General features: G+C 36.8%; 1 protein-coding gene across 2 annotated transcripts in view; it reads left to right on the plus strand.

The window, feature by feature from the left end:
* Positions 1–751: 751 nt before the first annotated feature.
* Positions 752–8,898, plus strand: part of LOC107696196 (type 2 phosphatidylinositol 4,5-bisphosphate 4-phosphatase-like) — a 20,388-nt gene continuing 12,241 nt past the window's right edge. For both annotated transcript variants that reach the window (XM_016496432.1, XM_016496433.1), the window contains exons 1-2: positions 752–1,026; positions 7,183–7,331. In XM_016496432.1, coding sequence (XP_016351918.1) covers positions 921–1,026; positions 7,183–7,331 — 255 coding nt within the window. In that variant the 5' untranslated portion in view covers positions 752–920. The remainder of the gene's footprint in view (positions 1,027–7,182; positions 7,332–8,898) is intronic.

Here is an 8,898-nt window from a genome sequence, read left to right on the forward strand (position 1 = left end):
TGAATTACAGTATATTATCATTTTATTTTAATTAATTAAATTTATAAGCTAATATTAATCAAATTTGATGTTTTGTAGTATTATGTTCTGATCCCATTTAGTGTTTTTTTTTTTTTTTTTTTGGTATAAAGTTTATACCAGTTTAGTATAAACTAAATTTATACTCAGTTTAGTTCTTAAAAATTAGTAATTTATTTTTGTTATTTTTTTCACCTTTAAGACTGGTCATAACTTTGTAAAGTCAGTTACATAAAAAGGTAGATTGGTCTATTTTTATTCTAAAATCAAATTAGACCAAATTAGATTTTTTCTTTTTTTTTTTTGTAGTGAATGTCTTTTATTGTATTAGGCTACTGTCTATTGTTTGTGTTGTGTGTAGAAGGCCTGAACTTGTTCACTGCAACCTAATTTACCTAAGGGTACAAAAAAAGTGACCTGAACCTGAACTTGGTTAACCACTACTTGGTCAAACTGCTAAGACACAGTCTTAACATAGTGGCTATGTTTATACAACTGGCCCCAGCTCTGTAAATTCTGAACATGAACACTCCTTGCATGGCTGTAAATAATGTTCCTTCTGAAACTCTCGTCCAGTATGCCCTACAGTATGAGGGAGTGGGCTTCAGGACAGAAAATGAACATATTCTCCTATGATGACCAAATGCATCTTTACAAGGTCAAATAAATAGACTCGGGGAAAGACTAGAGGGCAACATTGACAGTGGCTGCAGAAGGGAGGGAGGGAGGGAGGTCCCGTCCGGTCCAGCAGTGATTCCTCGTCCTCCCGCTTACGTCTTTGACTCCGCCTCTCCACTGCCCTGCCTTGAGCTCCGAGTCTCAGTGCCCCTCTCCAGAGCAGCGGACGGAGCCCACCACCATTCGCCGCTGCCGCTGCTTTTCCGTGCTGATCTACTGATACAATGGCTTCCGATGGTATGGATGAACGATCCCCGCTGTTGTCAGCACCGAACTCGGGGAATGTCACGCCCACCGCTTCACAGTATCTGCAGGACTCGAGCCCGAGAGGTAAATGTGGATAGTGATTGACGTAGGAGTGCTGAATCATTTAGGGCGTATAGTAGTGAGCGGGGATCTGTAGCAGCCTACAGCCCATTTAATATGAGACATTGTCTGTAGACGACAAGGAATAACAGCTCAGATGGTCGTGCCTGAAGAACTGGCCTCGATCTGCCTGATATTGCCATCGCAGCCTCATGTGATGGGTACAAAATGTTGCGTTCCTGGACAAGGACACATTGTGTCGAATTTTAAGCTATAGTTAGTAGCTAAACAGTCTGCTTTATCGGTCGACTGACACCGGTTCAGCCGGATATTGTATGGATATTTCGAGGTCGCTGCATTTAATATGAGGGAGTTGACATCTCGCTTGCTAGAGATGTTGTTTTGCTTTCATTCATAGAGATCTGGACCAATCCCCATCATCATATAGGCCCAGACCACATTATACAGATTCTATAAGCATATTAAACATTAGAAGTCATCAAAACACTTGTTTACTTCTACATAAGACGCACTGCTAATAGTAAACAACATAAAGGAGGCACAAGGAAAGATGACAATTCATTAACGATTTGGTGAGCAGAAAAACTGTGAAGAGTGTGCACTGCAGTTTTTGTTTTTGAAGGGATGTTTTTAGATAAATTCTTACTTTGCTACAGTAATGCTGATGACACTTTATTTTAGTGTCATTGTTACATGTAGCTACTTACTATAGAAGCAACAGTAAATTATGAATCATTATAAGCAACTAATCCTAACCCTATAGTAAGTGCATGTTGTTAATTAATGTTACTCAGTACTTATTTGTGTAATTACACTGTAATGAGGACACCTTAAAATTAAAATGTTACCATGATGCTTTTCTCAGGGATTGTTAGCAGAGCCACCATAGGCATGCAGGCAGAATAGTGGTCAATCAATATGGTGATTGATTTCTAGACTTTTACTTTAATTTCCTCTAATCATGAATAATTGGTTGTGTATTTGATTGCCAGGCTGTAATGAGACATCAAATCCAAGTGAGGATGGCAAAAATTGAACAGACAGTTCCACCTTTTACAAGTCTGAATAGGAAGCGAAGCACATTTGATCGTATATTTTACATACTATAAACATTTCTTGACATATTTAATAATAAAACCAGTTTGTGAGGTGAACTGAAGAAATGAGGGCCTTGTGAACTGAAGATTTTCAAATAAATTGATTAATAAGAGCCCCAAAGACTGTTTTATGCAAATTCACAAGGAAATGTGGGCATCAGATTTCCACATGGACCCACTAAACAGATATAGTTAATTAATAGGGTTTTTCATTGGCTAATACAGATAACTAGAAGAAAAGAGCTAATATAATACTGACATATAGCCTATGTGATATAAGCTAGTACTATTTACTTATAGCAATTCTGAGATGTAAATTAAACAAGCTTTTTTTTAAACATGCAATACATATTTGAAATATTTGAAAACAAAGGAAGGACTTGCTTCTGAGACTTATAGCCTGTAATCTCAAAATGACCAATTGTCTTTCTAAACAGTCTGTCAGCCCATATTTGCTCTTTTGTAAATCTAGCCATATTGCACTTCCTGATTAGCAGAAAAAGATTTACATTTTTACTGTAATGATCCGCTTACACTTCATCTTATTATTCATAATGGCTTTTTCACTGTACCATGATCAGGTGATGTGGACGGCATAAACTATGTGTGCTAATGTACTCTAGCATTATCAGACCTAGTGTTTCAAACCCCTGGATTACGTGTTTTTGACCACGAGCGTTCACTCACTGAGTCTATGAGAGGGATTAGCTTGTCCTGTTGGGGGGTGCAGGGGGAACTGCTGAGCTGGACTGGAGTCTGTGTACAACATTGCTTAGTGTGCTGAGACTGATGTTTATTCTGCAGTTGCATTTGGAAGCCAAAGCGAGATGTATTGGAAACACCTGTGTGCGTCAAACCTTATAAGTGTAGAACTGTGAAAGTAACAGTCTGCGAGCTCTTTAACAATGCTCTGTGCTGTTAGACTGAGTAGAACAAAGGATACGAAAGAGCTTTGACCTTGTCTGCATGACATTCTCTGAATGGGTTTTATTTTAGTGATAGTGATCAGTCCTCCAAGGCGAAAACCAGACTGACTATTGCACTCTGCACTGGTGATGTCACATAATTTCTGCAAGGATCTCAAGATAAACAAATATTAGTTGACTGAAACTCATGAAGGTGTAGCTGTAGGCTAGGGATGGGCAGGAGGACTGGTTCAACTTTGCCTTAAGCTTGGGCGATTAATCAAATTTTGTTGTCAATTACAATTTTGGCTTGCAAAGATTATTGAGATATAGGTATTATTGTGCTGCAAGTTTTGCAATGATGCTCTCATTTCGAGTGCACACCTTTCTTTCACAACAGTGCACATGATCCTGAAAATCTATTTTTCATACTGTACTGTACATTGTAGTGTTGTGATACAGAATAGTGCTTACATCCATAAATCAGTATCGGCCAAAATTGTAATATCAGTGCAAAATAATGCAGTTTTGCACATTATTAATACAGCTACGGAATGATTATGGATAAAGGGAATAAACTAGAACACGTTTACTGACTTTTGTACACTCTCATATTCACTATTCACTATTCATATTCATGTCAGGGCATGCTAATCTCTGCTACACATAGGGTGCACAACCTCTCTCTGATATTAAACATGATAGAAAGACGGACAGAGAAGGAGTTGCAACAACAGCTGTCTGCAGGCTTCAGGCTTGGGAAAAGGCCTCTCGTCTTACAAACAGTGTGGGATGGTGACAGAGAAACGAGACCTGTGCTTTTCATCTGCCCCTGGAGAGACGCTATAATATATGCTATATTAGTGTGTGAGGCATAAGGATATCTGCTTATAAACTGTCAGCATGAGCCCCTACTACAATGTACATGACTGCAAGAATGCATCCCACATGATGTGAGACAGCAGCAACTTTATTTATAAAGACTCATTTTTATAGCCTATTGAAAACAATGCAGAGAACTGATTTTTTTTTAGTCTTAAAGGCTAATCATGTTTTGAGCAGTACTCTAAACACTGTGTCTCATGACATTGCATTGTTTGTTTGATCCTGACCAGCCTGACACAGCAACACTGAACCAATGGAGCGAGTTTGGGGTGGACTGTTTATTGGATCATTTTTGATGTTTGGTTTGGTGTTGCTAGTGGTGCACAAATTACACACTTCACCTTTAAAAAAATCAAAGTGGCACGGTAGATGATGCACTTGTTCATGATACAGCTGCTTTTGTGCTCATGGGGACGTAGGTTCAAACAGGTTCAGTTTGCGTCATGTTCTGATCCTTGTCTCTCCTTGTCTATTCTGCAGAAAGCCCATTAAAGAACATGGAAACAAAGAAACAAACCTCCTAAACAAGAAAGAGTGATAACATAAGCTTTAAGTCCGAGAATGGCACCTAAAAATTGCTGGAGAGAAATTTCATGACAACATTAAAACTATACTTCAGGAAGGAATACATACTCATCATAGGACTGTCTGACAGCTGAAGTTCTTGATGTCACCATCAATGGCTTGCAGGTAGAACAGGCCCATAGGTTGAAATAACTTCTACCATACTTTTTTTTATTTAACAGGATGGTTTGCTGTTAAAATGAGATGCGGATGTGCGCAGTTTATCTGCTTTTAGCTTTAGAGTGTTTTTCGATTATTGTATCACATCAAAAATCAATTAAAGGGGACATCGGATGCAAAATTCACTTTTACATGGTATTTGCATATAAATGTGTCCTAGCAGTGTGTGGACACAACCACCCTACAATGATAAAAATCCATCCACCATTTTTTTTGTCCCCAAAAAACCTAAACAGTCTAAATAATCAAGCTGTTTTGATTTTCTGCGCAATATGACGTCATATTGCTCAAGCCCCTCCCACGACCGCTGACGGACTGTCCCGTATTAGCATATTTCTGCCCTCAGCCAGTTGTATGCTGTCCACCATTTTCTCCGCGCTCGAGCAGCTGTAGCGACAACAATGGGCATCCGATGTCCCCTTTAAGATACACTGCCATTCAAAACTAGTTTGAGGACAGTGAGATTTTTTGTTTTGAAAGAAATACCGTTATTCAGCAATGATGCATTACATTGCTCAAAAGTGACAGTTAAGACATTTATAATGTTGCAAAAGATTTCTATTTTAAATAAATGCTGTTCTTTTGAACACTCTACTCATCAAAGAATATTAAGCAGCACTACTGTTTTCAACATTGATAATAATAATAAATGTTTCTTGAGCAGCAAATCAGCATATTATAATGATTTCTGAAGGATCATGTGGAGACAAAATTCAGCATTGCATCACAGGAATAAATAACATTTTAAAATAAATTAAAATAGAAAACAATTGTTTGAAATTGTAATAATATTTCATAATATTACTGCTTTACTATATTTTTGATCAAACAGATGCAGCACAAGACAAAACATCTTTCAAAAACATTACAAAATCCTAGCAACAATTTACAAAGTTGCAATCTTCTACTCAATTACTTTATTTTAATGATATTTGAAACATTATTATATAATAATATTTGGATATTATATAATAATATTTGGAGTAAAATGCAAAAAAGTTTTCCATTATTATATACTGTATATTTTAGAGCTTGTTCGCTAACCGAGTATTAGTATCAAAACAATGTGATTTTATTAATCCTCAATGGATTAATAAAGGGACATTTTTTTAATTTGTATTTTTTTTTATTAGGACAACATTTGAACTTACGTATGATAAAATATCTCAGTTCTCGGACCAAGTATGTGTGTTCTTGCAGATGGATGATCCCCGACAGCTGAGGGAGGTCATGAGGCCAGAGCTGCTGTCAGTTGTTTTTGCCGTGGTGTCACATGTTCAATATGGCTGCAATATGACTGTGTTGTTGGCCAGCATGATTTCAAAAATGAGAAGTGACAGACAGCAGGAGGAACTTAATTTCACTGAGAATAAGCAGTGGGTGGGCCTGGATTTCACTAATACTGAAGACAAGGGGAGACTGAGGGCATGGTTTGGCTGATGGCCCAGCTACTGTGAAATGGATGTGAGAGAGTAATTGAAAGTATGTGTAGGATGCACTTATTTCTAAACACAATGAATTTATTTCTAAACACACATTTTTGGGTCCGTTGAATGGGACTCAAAGTGAGACATACTACATATTTTAGTGGATTCTAGCTCTAAAGACAAGAAGGCCTGTCTGGACGCAGTCGCAGTGTTTGATTAATTTCTGAGGTTTATGATTCAGGAAAATGATTATCATTGCTTATTACATGGCTCTCTAGAATACTTCATTCTGATTGGTCAATCAAAGTCAAATATTTTTGTATAATGACCACTTAATTGCTGACCTTTATTTCAGGAAAACAAATTAGTGCATAGCGGTGCTGGTTTCATGTCTATAATTGTTCTGTGGTCTCTTTCTGCTCACGTAATGAAATAATTTGAATTCAAATCAATACTTCATGCCCATTTATTTATATATTTGATAAAATAGCCCTGTAATAATGTGGAATAATACATGGAGTAATGGAACTGAGCTGGTCATTATTGCAAAATAAACCTCTTAAGGGTGATGCAAACCCTGATCACCCTGTCTGGGTTTATTTTGCAATAATGACTGGCTGACTGTACATTATTAACTTACCCAAACTGGTACTACAGTATTTTTGCAATATTTTGCACTACTCAAGTTAGCTTATAAGTCTGTACAGTTTAACACTGTCAGAGGTTGGTAGGGTCAGTTATGCTGGCTAAAAATCATAATGATACAGAGTGTGGGTTTATGCAGTGAACTGATTTAACATAATACTCTCTTAAAAATAAAGGTTCTTTATTGATATCGAAGAAACATCCATGGAACCTTTCCATTGCACAAAAGGTTCTTTATAGTGGAAAAGGTTAATTAAAATGTTCTTCACACTAAAAAAAAATGGTTCTTTTGAGAACTGTTCACTGAAAGGTTCTTTGGAGAATGAAAAATTTTTCTTCTGTGGCATCGCTGTGAAAACCCCCTTTTGGAACCTTTATTTTTAAGAGTCTAGTATCATCAACATGCATGGTCATGCAACACTGACAGACTGCATGCTGGTTTCTGTCCCTCTGCAGCTGAATTACCTCCGCCCTACACAGCCATCGCCAGTCCAGATGCAGGAGGAGTTCCTGTCATTAACTGTCGAGTGTGCCAGTCACTTATAACTCTGGATGGCAAGCTCCATCAGCACGTGGTGAAGTGCACCATCTGCAATGAGGCCACGGTAAGACAGCTTCAGCTTAGTCATGCACAGCTTTAGTCCTTCATCTGGCTCCTTCCTTTTTTACTAGGGATGGGCAATCTCAAGTTAATGCATACTTCTATTGTAAGATTTTATGTTATCGTAGTATGAAGAAAATCTTAAAGAACCATGTGGTAATGCCTATTTGTGGATAATCCAGTGAATTAAATACTTTACTTATGCAATGTACACTATATCGTTCAAAGGTTTGGGGTCAGTAAGATTTGTTTTTCAAAGAAATGTATACTTTTATTTAGCAAGGGTGAACTAAATTGATCAAAAATGACTGAAATAAATACTATTCTTTAGAATTTTCTATTCATCAAAGAATCTTGAAAAAATTTAATGGCTGCTCAAAATTCAGCTTTTCCATCACAGGAATAATCTTTTTCAAATATATTCAATTTAATTTTTTTAATTGTAACAATATTTCACAATAATCTTATTTTTACTGTATTTTTAGTAAATAAATGCAGCCTTGGCGAACATGAGACTTCTTTCAAAAACATTAAAAATCTTACTGACCTCAAATTTTTGAATAGGACTGATGAACTAATCTTCATCTCATTTATCTTTTTATTTGGAACTTGATGGATGTAAAACAAAAAGTGAATGTTAGCGAATTAAGTTTCACATTATAATACACCTAATTTAGAAACAAAGTCTGAAAACAGACTCTAAACCGGATCGTTGCAGCTTTAAATTCTTATTGATTGAGCCATATTCATAGCTGTAAAGTAGCTGATTTATGCACACATGTGATCGCATATCAGTTAATATATGCAGCAAGTTATGACATAGGTTGACAACCATAAACAACTAAACTCTGCTTTAATAATTTGTGACATTTCCCCTCTGCTGAACCTGATGTCTTTGCTGCTTTCATATCCAGATTCAAAAAAGTTACAAGTACGACAGCATTGTTGATTACACAAGTTTTGAATCTGGACGTGAATGCGGACTAGACACAAGCTTTAGTGGAGGTGAAGTTTATTAGTGAATAATGGTTCAATTTAGTCCACAATTCAGCCCTCACAGCCTCATAGAGCCTACAAGTAATTGTGTTTGGGATGAAGGATCCATGTGCATACATACCCATAAGTGTTGTGTGCTCTGGAAGGTTGAATTGCAGTGTAATTGAATTGTCTGCATGAGAAACACTTCACATGAACAGTGGATGCAGAGTCACCTGATTCACAAAACAGCAAGAAATCAGGATGTTTTAGAGAGGGAAATTCATCCTGTACAGTACACAGATGAATATAAAGCTCATTTTGATTCTAGACTATAATTTGTGTCCCATCTTGTTTAATTTTATAGGGCTCCACACAGTTCTTTTTCATATTGGTTTAGTGTATATACTATACTTGTTGCATTACGTTAAATCTTCTGCTTGATTGGTTCAGAATCAGATTTCATAAATTCCTCTGCAGACCTGACCTCAGTAGGTATTAAAAGGTTGCTCTGTCTCGATTCATTAAAGGTTACATATTTTACACCTTTCTGGAGTTTTATTTTAAGTCTTGATGTCCTTAAGAATATATATTTG

Source organism: Sinocyclocheilus anshuiensis, unplaced genomic scaffold (genome assembly GCF_001515605.1).
Source record: "Sinocyclocheilus anshuiensis isolate Anshui unplaced genomic scaffold, SAMN03320099.WGS_v1.1 scaffold734, whole genome shotgun sequence".
NCBI classification, from domain to species: Eukaryota; Metazoa; Chordata; class Actinopteri; order Cypriniformes; family Cyprinidae; genus Sinocyclocheilus; species Sinocyclocheilus anshuiensis.